The 18,317-nt window shown below is 43.3% G+C and overlaps 1 protein-coding gene across 3 annotated transcripts; it reads right to left on the minus strand.

Annotated features, from left to right (window-relative positions):
• Positions 1-2,566: 2,566 nt before the first annotated feature.
• LOC111952623 (uncharacterized) lies at positions 2,567-15,409 on the minus strand. 3 transcript variants are annotated; one of them, XM_023971484.2, is made up of 13 exons: positions 14,943-15,360; positions 13,469-13,562; positions 13,293-13,380; positions 12,621-12,972; positions 12,323-12,416; positions 11,945-12,032; positions 11,429-11,753; positions 4,607-4,700; positions 4,417-4,504; positions 3,936-4,260; positions 3,692-3,785; positions 3,511-3,598; positions 2,567-3,328 (listed from the first exon to the last, which is right to left on the minus strand). In XM_023971484.2, exons 1-13 carry the CDS (start codon positions 14,992-14,994, stop codon positions 2,720-2,722), a joined length of 2,391 nt encoding a protein of 796 aa, XP_023827252.1. In that variant the 5' UTR covers positions 14,995-15,360; the 3' UTR covers positions 2,567-2,719. The 3 variants fall into 3 exon arrangements, with proteins under 3 accessions (XP_023827252.1, XP_070291346.1, XP_023827253.1); XM_070435245.1 differs by lacking the exon at positions 13,469-13,562 and having other exon boundaries at positions 14,943-15,409; XM_023971485.2 differs by lacking the exon at positions 14,943-15,360 and having other exon boundaries at positions 13,293-13,367; positions 13,469-13,559.
• Positions 15,410-18,317: the final 2,908 nt, after the last annotated feature.

Consider the following 18,317-nt stretch of genomic DNA (forward strand, 5'->3'; position numbering starts at 1 on the left):
ATCAATTCCCAATTGTGCACCACAATACATGTCAGACATGCTTTTGAGTTATGTACCCAGTAGGTCCCTCAGGTCTACTGTCACTGGCCTTCAAAGCCTAGGACCAAGAGGCATGGAGAGGCAGCCTTTAGTTATTATGCCCCCAGCCTCTGGAATACCCTGCCAGAGAACCTGAGGGGGGCCCAAACTGTGGACAAATTTAAAAGAGATCTTAAAACACACCTTTTTAGCTTTGCTTTTCCTCAGGGTGCTTTTTAGTCATTCAGTTGTTATTCTTTAGTTTTTATCCTCTTATGTTTTTTGTGTAGTAAATATTTGTTTTTATTTTGATTGTTCATTTTTTCCTGTGAAGCACATTGTGTTGCATTCCATGTCTTGAATGTGCTGTATAAATAAAGCTTGATTTGATTTGACTGGGTAATGTCATCATTTCATCCACGCTGGTATGAGGTGAAGTCTCCCTTGTCCCCTCTCTGTCATGGCCCATTATGCTGCTACTCGCCCGTGGGCAGGGGCCCATTTCATAATGGAGGATTTGTGGGACTTTTACAGATTCTGAACTGATGTTCTCATTAATTACATGTTTCTGTTGCATATTGTATATGAATAGCTATTCTTGGAAGATGTTAAAATACTGTTACTTTGAGGATCTGACGCTGTAAAATGAATTGTCAATTTCTCTCTGAACTATGGAAGAAACATTTATCATTTCAAATGGAAGGGTCATATTCCTGCCCTTATAGCCCAGGGTTGGATTTCTACTAAGCTAACATATTGAATTGTTTTAAGATGGTCATACCAAGGATCATTTAGACATTAGATTTAGAATTTTAAGACCCCTGTAGGTACGGTTTGTAAATGTGATATTTCAGTTTTTAATACATTTGCTAACATTTCTAAAAAGCAGTTTTTGCTTTGTCATTATGGGGCATTGTGTGTCAATTAATGAGAAAAAAACACAATTTAATAAGTTTTAGAATAAGGACAATAACCTAAAACACAAGGCCAAATATACACTGCAGTTGCTTACCAAGACTACATTGAATGTACCAGAGTGGCGTAGTTACAGTTTTGACTCAAATTGGCTGGGAAATCTATGGCAAGACTTGAAAATGGCTGTCTACCAATGATCAACAACCAACTTGACAGAGCTTGAAGAAATGTAAAAAAGAATGTGCAAATATTGTACAATCCATATGTGCAAAGCTCTTACAGACTTACTCAGAAAGACTCACAGCTGTAATCGCGGTCAGAGGTGATTAACATGTATTKACTCAGGGGTCTGAATACCTATGTAAATGAGATATTTTTGTATTTAATTTAATACATTTGCAAAAACGTTGAAAAACATGTTTTCATTCTGTCATTATTGGGTATAGTGTATAAATAGGTGAGAAAAATATTGAATCCATTTTGAATTCAGGCTGTAACACAACAAAATGTGGAATAAGTCAAGGGGTATGAATACTTTCTTCAGGCACTGTACATGGAAAAAGTGGCAGGATCATGCTGTGGGGATGTTTTTCAGCGGCAGGGACTGGGAGACTAGTCAGGATGAAGGGAAAGATGAACGCCGCAAAGTACAGAGAGATCCTTGATGAAAAGCTGCTCCAGAACGCTCAGGACCTCAGACTGGAGCGAAGGTTCAACAGGACAACGACCCTAAGCACACAGCCAAGACAACAGTAGTGGCTTCGGGACAAGACTCTGAAAGTCCTTGTGTGGCTCAGCCAGAGCCCGGACTTGAACCCGATCAAACATCTCTGGAGAGACCTGAAAATAGCTGTGCAACAACGCTCCCCATCCAACCTGACAGAGCTTGAGAGGATCTGCAGAGAAGAATGGGAGAAACTCCCCAAATACAAGTGTGCCAAGCTTGTAGCGTCATACCCAAGAAGACTTGAGGCTGTAATCGCTGCCAAAGGTGCTTCAAAGTACTGCGCAAAGGGTCTGAATATTTATGTAAATGTGATCCGTTTATTTTTTTTATAAATTCGCAAATAAATTGTAAAACCTGTTTTTGCTTTGTCATTATGGGGTATTGTGTGTAGATTTGATTAAATTGTTTTTCCATCATTTTAGAATAAGGCTGTAACGTAACAAAATGTGGAAAGTCAAGGGGTCTGAATACTTTCCGAATGCACCGTACATTTCCCTTGACTGAGTGATGCTAAATGTAAAACAATGGCTCAACTTAACCCTCTCCCCTACCGTGATTAGATTTTTCAAACAATAATTCACTTCCATACTTTTTTAGCAGTACTTTACAGCATTTTTATTGTTTGAAAGTGAAAACAGCTTTCATAGAGACATTTTAAAAGTTATAACTTTTATAAGCATCCAGTTCTCTCACTTATGGTGCTTATTTTTCTTTTATTACAATATACTGTAATTGCTACCAAGATTGAAAAGACAGTATGAGGTCATTGGAATAACTTTGAGTCAAATCACAAAAACTTTTAAGGCTTATATCATTAGCCTTTTCTGTCAAAAGAAAGACAACACAGACAAATTTCCAAATATMATTCAAAACAAGTGAGCAGTGTCACAGATTGAAATCTCTCACTGGTTTAGTTGAACAAACCATTAAGTTTAGAGATAGTGTAAAAAGAGATTAATCTCGAGCCAATAAGGTGAAAACATGCTGAAAAGTCTGTTCTCCAAGTAACTTGAAAGCTCTTGATCAGTCCTTGGCTTCCAATCAGTCTATAACATCAGTCTACATCCCCATCCCACAGTGGTTGATGTGTCCAGTGTGCACCCCTGTAGCGCTGTTCATCACCACTACTGCCCTCTGGCTCTCAAAGGCCTCTCTCTCTCTCCCCAGGACCATCCTGTCCTGTTCCAACAGCATCCTCTCTCTTGCCAAGTTGGCTCTCTCGCTCTCCAGCCACTGCCGCTCTCTGTCCACTGCCGCTCTATCCCCCTCTATCGCTGCCCTCTCCCTCTCCACCATCTCCCACTCTCTCTCCAGTGTCACTCCCTTGTGAGCAGCAGTGGCACCAGCTGGCCCCCTACCCAACCTCTCCTCTCTCAGGGCCCTCTCACACTCCGCTGTGGCCCGGTGGCACTCTTCTGTGGCGGGGTCCGCATACATCTCTTGTTCGTACTCCAGTGTRGTGTCGCCCCTGTCCAGCAACGGGCGTCCTCTACTTCGAATGGGCTGCGAAGGGGAAGGCTTTGGGTCGTCGCCATCCGTTATAGGGGTCAGGACAGGTCCGCTGGCAGCGAGGCGGCCCTCCATGGCCTCGTTCATGAGGTAGAACCATGGCCAGGAAGCAGCATTGTCTGCCATGCTCTCCATGCCCACAGGAGGGTACTTCAGGTCCTGTTCAGAGAACAACAGGGGACAAACTATAGAACACAAACACAGAGCAGACTACAGTGTTTGAGCAATGCATGTGCATTAGGAAGGATTGGTCCTTCACTAAAGACATTCAGATTTGTATCCACTTACAGTTTGGTTTATTTCATGTTGCACACATTAACAGCAAACACTTGATCGTTTACCTTATATCTCCTCTTTAAGTTGTCCCACTTCTTGGCCACCTGGTAAGTTGACACCTTTCCCAGGAGACCCAACTCTTTTAAAATGGCCCTGCACACAAACATGATCAATGAGTTTTGATAATGCATATCTGACTTCATTGCTTTGTCGTTGACATTTATTTTCATACTAAATCCTACTAACTTCCATGCAGTCTTGGCAGCATTTCGCCTCCCAGTGAAGAGAACCTCATTGGCAGCCCGCAACTTGATCAGCCTCCTCGTATCCTGCTCTGTCACTGTCATCAAAACAAAAATAAAGTGGATATTTGTTTACCTCATATCTTGTCAACATTCATACATTTTTAACTCCTGAAGTTTTACATTTTAAAAGTCTATTTTATCCTCCTTAAAAAGTACATTCTGAGACATGAAGAAATGGTACTGACTTTTATAGGAGAATTCCAAAGGTGTGGGGCACTCCTCTCCACTGGCATCGATGAACGTAACCGTTCCATCCACATCTGTGTCCCCTGGTCCCATTGCCTCTTCCAGCTCCGAAATCCCACTACTCTCTGGCATGGGACACGGGTCTCTCTCTGTAGGCATCGGTGAGGAWACAAAYAAGTAGTCTTCYTCGCTCATCCATACAGGCGTTATTTTGGGGGCTCTCCCGGCCAGTCGGCCCTCGAAGGCATCGTTCATAAGTTGGAACCAAGGCCAGGAGGCAGGGCTGCTCTGGTTCTCCATGCCACGTGGCGGGTACTTCAAGTCCTAAAGGACAAAAGAAGATCTAAACTTATTGGGAGATAAAACTTAGAGACTTACCCATCCTCCGGTACCACAAATAAGCATGAATGTTTACATACATGCGAAAGTAAACACACAGGCTCTGACAAACAAGGTGAGATTGTAYACTAGTTACATTACCTTGAATTTTGTCTTCAGGTTGTCCCACTTTTTAGAGACCTGATCAGCAGACAACTTGCCTGCGAGGCCCATCTCTTTTACTATTGCCCTGCAGAGAAATAAGGGATTTACAAAATAAACCGAGTACATTGACTGGAAATAGCAGATTTTTATTTAGCCAAATACTTTCTTCCAACACAAGCCAACTCACCTCCATGCAGGCTTGGCAGTATTTCTCTTTCCTGTGAAAAGAGCCTCATTAGATGCACGCAGCTCTATCAATCTCTTGGTGTCCTCCTCAGTCACTGTAATGCAAGCAAGTATAACAACTAGTGTTATTCTTCACAAATACCTGTTATCGAAGTAACTTGTTCAAATCAAAGTTAATCAGTCGCGTACACAGTTTAGCAGATGTTATAGTGGGTGCAGCGAAATGCTTATGATAATAACTCCTAACAATGTAGTAAAATGTAAATCAAGTACACAAATAATAATACATATCAAAAACAAGAAGATGTCCGAATTAATCCAATTAACAACCCAAATAGCACTGTAACCCAAATGCAATCTATACGCATACRCAYACACACACCGGATGAATTTACACAGTAGATATATTAGTGAGCCGTGTCAAGATTCCAGTATACACATAAATACGCGGTGTTTAAACTGTAACTAAAATGCAATAGAATGAGCTTTTGAGAATACAGTATTTAAATACACAGAACAAAACCCCCATGGCAAAATGGATAATATTACAGGAAATTAGCATCAAGACCAGAATATACACTGAGAAYACCAAATATTAGGAAGACTTTCCTAATTTTGAGTCACGCTCTGAATGGCACACACATACAATCCATGTCTCAATTGTCTCAAGGCATAAAAATCCTCCATTAACCGTCTCCTCCCTTCATCTACACTGATTGAAGTGGATTTAACAAGTGACATCAATAAGGGATCATAGCTTTCACCTGGTCAGTCTGTCATGGAAAGAGCAGGTGTGCTTAATGTTTTGTATACTCAATGTAAATGTATAAAGTACCAGCTTTCATTTTTTTTTATTTTTACTATTTTCTACATTGTAGAACAATAGTGAAGGCATCAAAACTATGAAATAACACATATGGAATCATGTAGTAACCAAACAAAAGTGCTATATTTGAGATTCTTCAAAGTAGCCACCCTTTGCCTTGACAGCTTTGCAGTCTTGGCATTCTCTCAACCAGCTTCACCTGGAATGCTTTTCCAACAGTCTAGAAGCAGTTCACCAATAATCTGGGCACTTGTTGCCTGCTTTTCCTTCACTCTGCGGTCCAACTCATCCCAAACCATCTCAATTGGGTTGAGGTCGGGTGATTGTGGAAGTCAGGTCAACTGATGCAGCTATCCATCTTGGTCAAATAGCCCTTACACAGTTGGGTCATTGTCCTGTTGAAAAACAAATGATAGTCCCACTAAGTGCAAACCAAATGGGATGGCGTAATGCTGCAGAATGCTGTGGTAGCCATGCTGGTTAAGTGTGCCTTGAATTCTAAAGAAATCACTGAGTGTCACTAGCAAAGCATCCTCCATGCTTAACGGTGGGAACCCCACATGCGGAGATCATCCGTTCACCTACTCTGCAAAAATCTCAAATTTGGACTCATCAGACCAAAGGACAGACTTCCACCGATCTAATGTCCATTGCTCATGTTTCTTGGCCCAAGCAAGTCTCTTCTTATTAGTGTTCTTTTTAGTAATGGGTTCTTTGCAGCAATTTGAACATGAAGGCCTGATTCATGCAGTCTCCTCTGAACAGTTGATGTTGAGATGTGTCAGTTACTTGAACTCTGAAGCATTTATTTGGGCTGCAATTTCTGAGGCTGGTAACTCTAATGAACTCATCCTCTGCAGCAGAGGTAACTCTGGGTCTTCCTTTCCTGTGGCATTTCTCATGAGAGCCAGTTTCATCATAGTGCTTGATGGTTTTTGCGACTGCACTTGAAGCAACACTGAAAGTTCTTGACATATTCCGCATTGACTGACCTTCATGTCTTAAAGTAAAAAATATTTAACCTTTATTTAACCAGGTAGGCTAGTTGAGAACAAGTTCTCATTTACAACTGCGACCTGGCCAAAATAAAGCATAGCAATTCGACACATACAACACAGAGTTACACATGGAATAAACAAAACATACAGTCAATAATACAGTAGAAAAATAAGTCTATATACAATGTGAGCAAATGAGGTGAGATAAGGGAGGTAAAGGCAACAAAAAGGCCATGGTGGCGAGGTAAATACAATATAGCAAGTGAAACACTGGAATGGTAGATTTGCAATGGAAGAATGGGCAAAGTAGAAATAATGGGGTGCAAAGGAGCAAAATAAATAAATAAATACAGTAGGGGAAGAGGTAGTTGTTTGGGCTAAACTATAGATGGGCTATGTACAGGTGCAGTAATCTGTGAGCTGATCAGACAGCTGGTGCTTCAAGCTAGTGAGGGAGATAAGTGTTTCCAGTTTCAGAGATTTTTGTAGTTCGTTCCAGTCATTGGCAGCATAGAACTGGAAGGAGAGGCAGCCAAAAGGAGGAATTGGCTTTGGGGGTGACCAGAGAGATATACCTGCTGGAGCGCGTCAAAGGTGGGTGTTGCAATGGTGACCAGCGAGCTGAGATAAGGAGGGACTTTACCTAGCAGGGTCTTGTAGATGAACTGGAGCCAGTGGGGTTTGGCGACGAATATGAAGCGAGGGCCAGCCAACGAGAGCGTACAGGTCGCAGTAGTGGGTAGTATATGGGGCTTTGGTGACAAAATGGATGGCACTGTGATTGACTGCATCCAGTTTTGTTGAGTAAGTGTTGGAGGCTATTTTATAGATGACATCACCGAAGTCGAGGATCGGTAGATGGTCAGTTTTACGAGGGTATGTTTGTGCAGCATGAGTGAAAGATGCTTTGTTGCGATATAGGAAGCCGATTCTAGATTTAATTTTGGATTGGAGATGCTTAATGTGAGTCTGGAAGGAGAGTTTACAGTCTAACCAGACACCTAGGTATTTGTAGTTGTCCACGTATTCTAAGTCAGAGCAGTGATGCTGGACGGCGAGCAGGTGCGGGCAGTGATCGGTTGAATAGCATGCATTAGTTTTACTTGCGTTTAAGAGCAGTTGGAGGCCACGGAAGAGAAGTTGTATTGGCATTGAAGCTCGTCTGGAGGTTAGTTAACACAGTTCCAAAGAGGGACCAGAAGTATACAGAATGGTGTCGTCTGCGTAGAGGTGTATCAGAGAATCACCAGCAGCAAGAGCAACATCATTGATGTATACAGAGAAGAGAGTCGGCCCGAGGATTGAACCCTGTGGCACCCCATAGAGACTGCCAGAGGTCCAGACAACAGGCCCTCTGATTTGACACACTGAACTCTATCAGAGAAGTAGTTGGAAACCAGGCGAGGCAATCATTTGAGAAACCAAGGCTGTCGAGTCTGCCAATAAGAATGTGGTGATTGACAGAGTCGAAAGCCTTGGCCAGGTTGATGAATATGGCTGCGCAGTAATGTCTCTTATCGATGGCGGTATATGTCGTTTAGGACCTTGAGCGTGGCTGAGGTGCACCCATGACCAGCTCTGAAACCAGATTGCATAGCGGAGAAGGTACGGTGGGATTTGAAATGGTCTGTATTCTGTTTGTTAACTTGGCTTTCGAAGACCTTTGAAAGATATAGATAGAATAGGTCTGTAGCAGTTTGGGTCTAGAGTGTCACCCCCTTTGAAGAGGGGGATGACCGCGGCAGATTTCTAATCTTTGGGAATCTCAGACGATACGAAAGAGAGGTTGAACAGGCTAGTAATAGGGGTTGCAACAATATCGGGCAGATAATTTTAGAAAGAGAGGGTCCAGATTGTCTAGCCTGGCTGATTTGTAGGGGTCGAGATTTTGCAGCTCTTTCAGAACATCAGCTATCTGGATTTGGGTGAAGGAGAAATGGTGGGGGCTTTGGCGGGTTGCTGTGGAGGGTGCCGGGCAGATGACCGGGGTAGGGGTAGCCAGGTGGAAAGCATGGCCAGCCGTAGAGAAATGCTTATTGAAATGCTCAATTATAGTGGATTTACCGGGGTGACAGTGTTTCCTAGCCTCAGAGCAGTGGGCAGCTGGGAGGAGGTGCTCTTATTCTCCATGACTTTACAGTGGCCCAGAATTTTTTTGAGTTAGTACTGCAGGATGCAAATTTCTGTTTGAAAAAGCTAGCCTTAGCTTTCCTAACTGCCTGTGTATATTGGTCCTAACTTCCCTGAAAAGTTGCATATCACGGGGGCTATTCAATGCTAATGCAGAACGCCACAGGATGTTTTTGTGCTGGTCAAGGGCAGACAGGTCTGGAGTGAACCAAGGGCTATATCTGTTCCTGGTTCTACATTTTTTGAATGGGCATGCTTATTTAAGATGGTGAGGAAGGCACTTTTAAAGAATAACCAGGCATCCTCTACTGACGGGATGAGGTCAATGTCATTCCAGGATACCCCGGCCAGGTCGATTAGAAAGGCCTGCACGCAGAAGTGTTTTAGGGAGCGTTTGACAGTGATGAGGGGTGGTCGTTTGGTCGCAGACCCATTATGGATGCAGGCAATGAGGCAGTGATCGCTGAGATCTTGATTGAAAACAGCAGAGGTGTATTTGGAGGGCGAGTTAGTTAGGATGACATCTATGAGGGTGCCCGTGTTTACGGATTTGGAGTTGTACCTGGTAGGTTCATTGATAATGTGTGTGAGATTGAGGGCATCAAGCTTAGATTGTAGGATGGCCGGGGTGTTAAGCATGTCCCAGTTTAGGTCACCTAGTAGCACGAGCTCAGAAGATAGATGGGGGGCAATCAATTCACATTTAGTATCGAGGGCACAGCTGGGGGCAGAGGGAGGTCTATAGCAAGCGGCAACAGTGAGAGACTTGTTTCTGGAAAGGTGAATTTTTAGAAGTAGAAGCTCGAATTGTTTGGGTACAGACTTGGATAGTAATACAGAACTCTGCAGGCTATCTTTGCAGTAGATTGCAACACCGCCCCCTTTGGCAGTTCTATCTTGGCGGAAAATGTTATAGTTAGCGATGGAGATTGCAGTGTTTTTCCTAAGCCAGGATTCAGACACGGCTAAGACATCCGGGTTGGCAGAGTGTGCTAAAGCAGTGAGTAAAACAAACTTAGGGAGTAGGCTTCTAATGTTAACATGCATGAAACCAAGGCTTTTACGGTTACAGAAGTCAACAAATGAGAGCACCTGGGGAGTGGGAGTGGGGCTAGGCACTGCAGGACCTGGATTAACTTCTACATCACTAGAGGAACAGAGGAGAAGTAGGATAAGGGTACGGCTAAATGCTATACGAACTGGCCGTCTAGCACGTTCGGAACAGAGAGCAAAAGGAGCAGGTTTCTGGGCTCGATAGCATAGTTTCAAGGCATAGTGTACAGACAAAGGTAAGGTAGGATGTGAGTACATTGGAGGTAAACTTAGGCATTGAGTAATGATGAGAGAGATATAGTCTCTAGAGACGTTTAAACCAGGTGATGTCATCGCATATGTAGGAGGTGGAACAACATGGTTGGTTAAGGCATATTGAGCAGGGCTAGAGGCTCTACAGTGAAATAAGACAGTAATCACTAACCAGGACAGTAATGGMCGAGGCATATTGATATTAGAGAGAGGCATGCGTAGYCAAGTGAACATATGGGTCCAGTGAGTGGTTGGGCTGACTGGGGACACGGCGATTCAGACAGTTAGCAGGTTGATGCTAACAAGCTAACAGTTAGTAGGCCGGGGCTAAACAAGCTAACAGCAGACCGGGGCTGGCAAGCTAGCAGTTAGCAGACCGGGGCAGGCAAGCTAGCAGTTAGCAGACCGGGGCTAGCAAGTTAGCCTTTGGGGGACGTCGCGATGGGGTAAGTCTGTTTTTGCCTCTTCGTGCGGTGACATCGATAGACCAGTCGTGGAATTAGTAGGGTTCCAGGTAGCGCCAGGTAGCTAGCAGGCCTAGCAGKTTAGCAGAATGRGCCTTCAGCGGGCGTYTCGCCTGAGGGGCCTGTTGGAGTCCTCGGGCAGATTATGTCGGTATTCCAGTCGTAGAGGATCGGCGTGGTTCCGTGCCCCGTACCGGAAGTAGAAGGGGTCCGGATATTGTAGCCCAGGAGTGGGCTTCGGTGGTAGCACAGGAGCCCTGGCCGGGCTAGCTTCAGGCTAATTGGTGCTTGCTCCGGGATGGAAACGCTAGCCAGGAGTGGTCACCCRGGATTGCGTTTAGCTAGTTGCAAAGATCCAGATGAAAATGTTCAGAGTTTGCGGTAGTAAACTAACGGACTGTCGTTAGTTTATATAAACATTGAGTTGTTATTTTACCTGAAATGCACAAGGTCCTCTACTCCGACAATTAATCCACACATAAAACGGCCAACCGAATCGTTTCTAGTCATCTCTGCTCCTTCCAGGCTTTTTCATCTTTGAACTTATATGGTGATCGGCATCTAAACTTTCATAGTATTACCACGACAACCGGCAAAACAGTTCGTCTTTCAATCACCCACGGGGGTATAACCAATGAGGAGATGGCACGTGGGTACCTGCTGTGTGGATTCATTGTCGGAGTAGATGACCTTGTGCATTTCAGGTAAAATAACAACTCAATGTTTATATCCCAGGACAAATTAGCTAGCAAGTGCAAGCTAACTAGCTAAATTGCCATACATGTTTAATGCTTTTCGACCTATCCTCAAATTAATGTCATTGGTTCAGAGTTTGTTTTGATATTTTAACCTGCGTGTCGTGATCGCGTTTGGTGTAGGGGGACAAAATACATTTATGCACGATGGCGCACGCGCGCAGCCGGTTTGGGTTCCGTGTTAGGGTCACAAGATGGTGAACGTAACTAAATAACTCAAACATGCACTTTAAAAACTGTCTGGGTCAACCAATACCAGCCTAAGTGGCAAATCATATTGATTTTGTACAGTCATATTGTATTTTGAGCAAATCATCCCTTTAAAAAAGGCAAAACATCACTTACGCTTATATGAGAATTCCGTGGTCCTGTGATACTCCCCTATGGCGGCCCCTGGGAACATGGCTGCACCGTCCCTATCCTCCGTTTCTACAAGCTCATCCATTTCTGACTCTGTCAAGAACTCCGACATCCCCCCCCTCCCTGGTGTGCGACGAGCCCTCTTCCTTGGTGGTGGAGAGGGCTCAAACTCCTCATCACCCTCCTCTACTACTGGCGTCAGGATGGGGGCGCAGCCGGCGAAACGCCCCTCGACAGCATCATTCATGCGGTAGAACCAGGGCCAGGAATTTGGGTTGCTCTCCATGCCGCGGGCTGGACATTTCAACTCCTGCGCCAAAAGAGGAACAACACAGTGGACAGAGCAGTGTGGAGTGGAATTTGCGAGGAGATTTGTGCAGGACGTGATGCGAGATACATTGTGAATCAATAATAACTTCAAGAGATTAGGAGAAAGTTCACTAATACAAGTTACATACACAAATGCACTAGTTGAGTACTGCCATCACTCTCTCACACTACCTTATATCGCCTCTTGAGATTATCCCACTTTTTGGCTAGCTGGTCAGTAGTCACCTTTCCCTGAAGACCCAACACATTCAAAATAGCTCTGCAGGAAAACATGGAGACAAACAACAATGGTTAACTTGAGACAATAATTTGCAAAACAATTCTCAGTTAAGACACTAAACGAAATCTGAAATGATCAAATAGGTGTAAGCAATAGGGTAATAGCTCCATTTTGCCTTCTGATAGGTAAAAATGTCTTCCTAGCTAGCCTGTCCAGTCCCTTTAGACATATGTAAGTGTGAAAGAGCTAGGGGTAGATTAGGGACAGACAATAACAGAACTTGCTGGGCAATAATATGGTCTGCATCTGTCCATCCCAGACATATTCACCTCCAGGCTGGCTTCGCAGTATGTTTTCTGCCTGTGAAGAGGGCCTCATTCACAGCACGCAGCTTTATCATTCTCTCCGTCTCCTGCTCTGTCACTGTTGAGCAAAAAACTATGTCAGTAATATGAATGATTACTTTGTATCAAGTAACACTATTTTTGCAGCAAGCTTGCTAACAATCAATAACTACAATTACTAAAGACCTAGACTCTAGACAGACCTCCTGGACAAATAAAGGTTGAATAAATCATTAACTGTCAACCTATCAACACAATCACAGAGTATGCTCAGCTCACTTACTTTTATATGAGCATTCTGACATTCTTCGCCAGCCCATAGTAGTAGGGGCCCCAGTCTGAGTTGCATCAGTGTTAACTGTTGCATTGTTTTCCAAGTTCCCTGTCCCTGCACTGTCCTCCATCTCCGTTTTGATCAAGAACTCCAAAATGTCAGCACCCTCGGTCCCCTGTTCTCTCTCGTTGGTTAATGGCGAGGGAGCACCTGGATCCTCACCACACAAAGATTCCACCGCCAAAACGTGGGCGCTGTTGAAGAGGCGTCCTTCCATGGCCTCATCCATAAGTTGGAACCATGGCCAGGAGGCTATGCTAGTAGAAACAGTGTCCTTGCCAAGAAAAGGGTATTTTAAATCCTAAAGGAAAAAGACAAATACAGAAGTGGGACTATGACTGGGATGCAGAGGAGGCTGGTGGGAGGAGCTATAAGAGGACAGGCTCATTGTAATGGCTGGAATGGAATTCATGGAACGGTATCAAACATATGGAAACCACACATTTGACTCTGTTCCATTAATTCCATTCCAGCCATTACAATCAGCATGTCCTCCTATAGCTCTTCCCACCAGCCTCCTCTGCTGGGATGAAGCTTTTTTGTTTTGACGACATGATCAGTAAATATTTACAATATCAGTAAACACTCAACTTCATTATTCCAAGTGCACACACACTTTACCTTGTATCTAGTCTTCAGATTTTCCCACTTTTTGGCAATCTGGTCAGCTGTCAGCTTTCCCTCAAGACCTAATCCCTTTAGAATTGCACTGCACAGTTAAAGATAGAAAACAGTTACCACCCTGATTGTGGTATACTGGTGTATACAATTTCATACATATGACAACCCTCACATACTTCCAGGCAACCTTGGCAGCATTTCTTTTTCCTGTGAAAAGAGCCTCATTGGAGGAACGCAGTTCTATTAACCTCTTGACGTCCTCTTCAGTCACTGTAAACAAAACACATTGGATTGTAATCACCTAATAGTCCATAGCTTGCTGCAACTAGATACACTACATGGCAAAAAGTAAGTGGACACCTGAAAGTCAAACATCTCATTCCAAAATCATGGGCATTAATATGGAGCTGGTCCCCCTTTGCTGCTATAACAGCCTCCACTCTTCTGGGAAGGCGTTCCATTAGATGTTGTTACATTGCTACGGGGACTTGCTTCCATTCAGCCACAAGAGCATTAGTAAAGTTGGGCACCGATGTTGGGCGATTAGGCCTGGCTCACAGTCGGCGTTCCAATTCATCCCAAGGGTGTTCGATGGGGTTGAGGTCAGGACTCTTTGCAGACCAGTCAAGTTCTTCCACACCGATTTTGACAAAGCATTTCTGTATGGACCTTGCTTGTGCACGGGGGCATTGTCATGCTGAAACAGCAAAGGACCTTCCCCAAACTGTTGCCACAAATTTCAAAGCACAAAATCGTCAAGAATGTAATTTATGCTGTAGCGTTAAGATTTCCCTTCACCGGAACTATGGGGCCTAGCCGGGAACCATAAAAAAAACAGCCCCAGACCATTATTCCTCCTCCCCCAAACTTTACAGTTGGCACTATGCATTTGGGCAGGTAGGTTCTATTGGCATCTGCAAACCCAGCTTCGTCCATTGGTCTGCCTGATGGTGAAGCGTGATTCATCAATCCAGAGAACGCATTTCCACTACTCCAAGCTAATGGCGGAAAGCTTTACACCACTCCAGCCGATGCTTGGCATTGCATATGGTGATCTTAGGCTTGTGTGTGTGGCTGCTTGGCCATGGAAACCCATTTCATGAAGCTCCCAATGAACAGCTCTAGTTCTTGTGCAAACGTTGCTTCCAGAGGCAGTTTGGAAATCGGTAGTGAGTGTTGCAATAGAGGGCAAACGATTTTTACGCACTACAGCACTCGGCGGCCCCGTTGTGTGACCTACCACTTTGCRGCTGAGCCACTTCACAATAACAGCACTTACAGTTGACCGGGGCAGAAATTTGACAAACTGACTTGTTGGAGAGGTGGTATCCTATGACGGTGCCACGTTGAAAGTCACTGGCCATTCTACTGCCAATGTTTGTCWATGGAGATTGTATGGCTGTGTGCTCGATTTTAAACACCTGTCAGCAACGGGTGTGGATGAAATAGCCAAATCCACTAATTYGAAGGGGTGTCCACGTACTTTTGGCCATGTTGTGTATCGCTACAACGGAAGCAGAGGGGATAAAAACAACCCATTCAATAAATGACTTCACTAGCACAACAGCCTGCAGTTGCATGCGACAATTTACCTTAAGGTAGGTAACTAAATGAGACGAAAGAAATTAGCTAATARCATTTACTACTTACTTTTATACAAGTTATCTGTGACATTAGGCGTTGGGTCCATCGTTGACTCCATTTGCACCAGCTAGAGAATAGAACGTACAGGAAGGAAGCGTGCTCATGCACACAAGCTTTCCATCCAGGAGGATAAGAATAGCTTAGTAGGCAGTGGTAGTTAGCTATCCAGCATCCACCAGCTCCTTAAGTTTGATAGTTGGTATTTTTCCTCTTCAGGAAATCGTTATTTCTCAAATGTATGGGGCAATTTGCCAACAAAGAATGTAGGATTTGCCAGCCCTTGATTAGTTGTTTAGCTAGCTAGCAGCTAACGTTTGGTATCAAGTAGCTAGTTACGACAACCCAACCACCTAGCAGGATAAGTCCAAACAAATGTCCTATTTTCAACACCCAGTAAATTCGTCTGTTATAAATATTTCGAGTTGGTACCAAAGTGAAAGGGTTACTCAGAAAACACTCAAATTTTTAACAAAAGTTGTTATGCAGTTTTTCTTCTGTATTCCTATCTGGTTAGGGTTGTGCACGATCCAAGAAGGGTGCACCCTATTACGATCCGGGGGAGGAGTGTCATGTATTTCAACGAATATGATTGGTTTTTTCCTGTGGCGTAGCCCTGTAGCATGGGGTACAACAACGGCATCAGGAACCAAACGTTTGTTCCCACTTCCACAACTGTGAGGTCGACACATCGTTGAGAACAAGATAGCTTTTTCAACAACAACAAATCTAGCATATTCCGAGGATAAGAAAATCTTTTCAGTTTGTGTTAACGGAAACATTTTCTGTACTAATTGTCAATGCGGTTTACAATACTTCTTTCAACTCAATCTTAAAATATAGGTAACGACTAACAGTAGCTAGCCACCTGAAAGACGTTAAGGACCGTCCTACGCCCCCTGTTAATATAGGGACACGAAACATTTAGCCCTTGCTATCGGATGTCGGTGAAAAAACAGAATGTAGTCTAGGCAGCCGGTCAGGAGTATCAGTATCGTCTGAACTTGGTGTGCATTCGAGGTAATCCACTTGTGGACCGGCTCGTACATAAAGTACYCTCCATCCAGCCTGCAAAAACCTAATTTGCCTCCTTAACTAGCTTTATGGCGAGCAAACGGGAAAAATATATACCGTTTAAAAAATAAATGATTTCTTACAGTTTAAGATGTTTCACCGCGTTCGGCCAAGCGTGTGCAACTAACTACATCCCAGGGCTGATGGCTTTGAGTGAGATTTCCTGCTCGGGGGAAGATGATAACATGCGAATTTCAAACCATTCAAATGTACTCTGTTGGGTATTTCAACAACTACGAAAATATAGGTGGTTTTGGCTAAAGTGTTTACTTGTCAGGTAACCTTTCCTTTAACTTCCACGACTAGGTCCTCAACATCAAATTTGGACACCTGCAAAAGAACTTGKAATCAAACAATTTTCATTCAATCATTCCATGATAAATGTTCTTGCTTGGAATTAGACTGAGTTAAGTAATTCAAAGCATACATAAATTTACTCTACTTAGTACACTACACACCTCAGGAAAAACCCTGTCCAGACTTTTTGGCAGTGTTGTGGATGATGTGACGGCCATGCATGGACATAGATGTTTGTATTTTCCTTTAACCTTCTTGAGTGATGGAAATCAAAACACCTTTTAACAGGTGCATTATCAATGCTCACACCATTGTCCTGTGGTATGTTGTTCTCCTTCAAGCCCCATCTATCTTTGGTAGATCATTTCAGCTGTGCTGCACTTTGGCCCTCTGGTGGTAGTGCACATATCAAGGAACCTGTGCACTCTCTGTTAGTGTCATAAATGCACTGTGATTGGGTTAATCTTTTCTCTTCCTGCAATGACAACAAATAGGCTTATCAGTTTGAAGACTAACTTCTTTTGAGTGCATGGCCTACTATATAAAACAAGGGAAAATTAACTAAATGCCAAGATACCAAACTTTGGAAACAATCTCTATATACATTACCGTTCAAACGTTTGGGGTCACTTAGAAATGTCCTTGTTTTATAAAGAAAAGCTATAAAAAAAACGTGTCCATTAAAATAACATCAAATTGATCAGAAATACAGTGCAGACATTGTTAATGTTGTAAATGACTATTGTAGCTGGAAACGGCTGATTTTTAATGGAATATCTACATAGACGTACAGAGGCCCATTATCAGCAACCATCACTCCTGTATTCCAATGGCAYGTGTATGAGCTAATCCAAGTTTATAATTTTTAAAGGCTAATTGATCATTATGTGGTATCCCAGGAGGTCTACCCCGGGGGATGGTAATAGAGGGGAGGTACGTGAGGCGACGTTGGCTGGGAATACGGGAGCTGGGCACCCCGACACGAACAGCTCCAAGTGGAGGTAATTAGGGGGAAGTGCCAACCAGCGGTGGAGGCCAAATAAAAGGAGCACTGTGGCGCACCGCGAAAATGAACGGGGAGAGACCGACACCGAGTAAAAGTAGAGAAGGACCGAGCCAAACTTAAGTGATTTTCTTTGTTATGTTTATTTTCTGTCCTAGTAAAGTTGTTTTTGCGGACTAAAACCTCCCTATTTCTGTGTCAATCTCTGCACACTAAGAAATTATAACTAGCTAAATGATTTACTGCAGAACCGAGGTAAAGACAGTTTCAAGTTCGATATTCGACGGATATTCGCGCTTTCAAACCTCTAGCTTTCAAGCCACTTGAGCCACAGACTCCAAATAAGTGTCATGGTGTTGGAAAAATTGCGCGCAACRTTGCACAGGTCTTATTTTACCGATTTAGTCATTAATTTGCTTTCCAACGCTATTAAACATGTGGGAATGTGAGCAGCGTCTTGTATGCCTAGTTGAATTAGTTACGGAGCGTGAACAAAGTACAAACTTTTTTTACATTCAAATTTCAATAGCTCCTTGGTCATGTGACATACTTACTTCAAATAAGGTTCAGAATGTCCGACTACTCTTCTATATTGCACACCCTTTCGTTTGTCAATTTTCAACTCACAAGATTTTACATTAATTTTTCCAAATGTAAAGTTTCAATAGCTCCTAGGTCGTGTGACCTAGTGACTTCAAACAAGGTTCAGAATGTCCACTGAGTGGGCCTACATATTGCACACCCTTTAGTTTGTCTACTTTTATCTCACATGGTTTTACATGAATTTATCCAAATTTAAAATTTCAATAGCTCCTTGGTCATGTGACCTAGTGACTTCAAACAAGGTTTAGAATGTCCACTGACTATACTTTCATATTGCACACTGATGTTTGTCTACTTTCWTCTCATGCTATTAGACTTAAATATGTAAGCTTTGCAGGCCTTCATTTTACATGGGTGTTTAAAAAAAACTTAAGTCAACAAATGTTCCATCCTCGCAATAACTATCT

This window comes from Salvelinus sp. IW2-2015, linkage group LG26 (assembly GCF_002910315.2).
Source record: "Salvelinus sp. IW2-2015 linkage group LG26, ASM291031v2, whole genome shotgun sequence".
NCBI classification, from domain to species: domain Eukaryota; kingdom Metazoa; phylum Chordata; class Actinopteri; order Salmoniformes; family Salmonidae; genus Salvelinus; species Salvelinus sp. IW2-2015.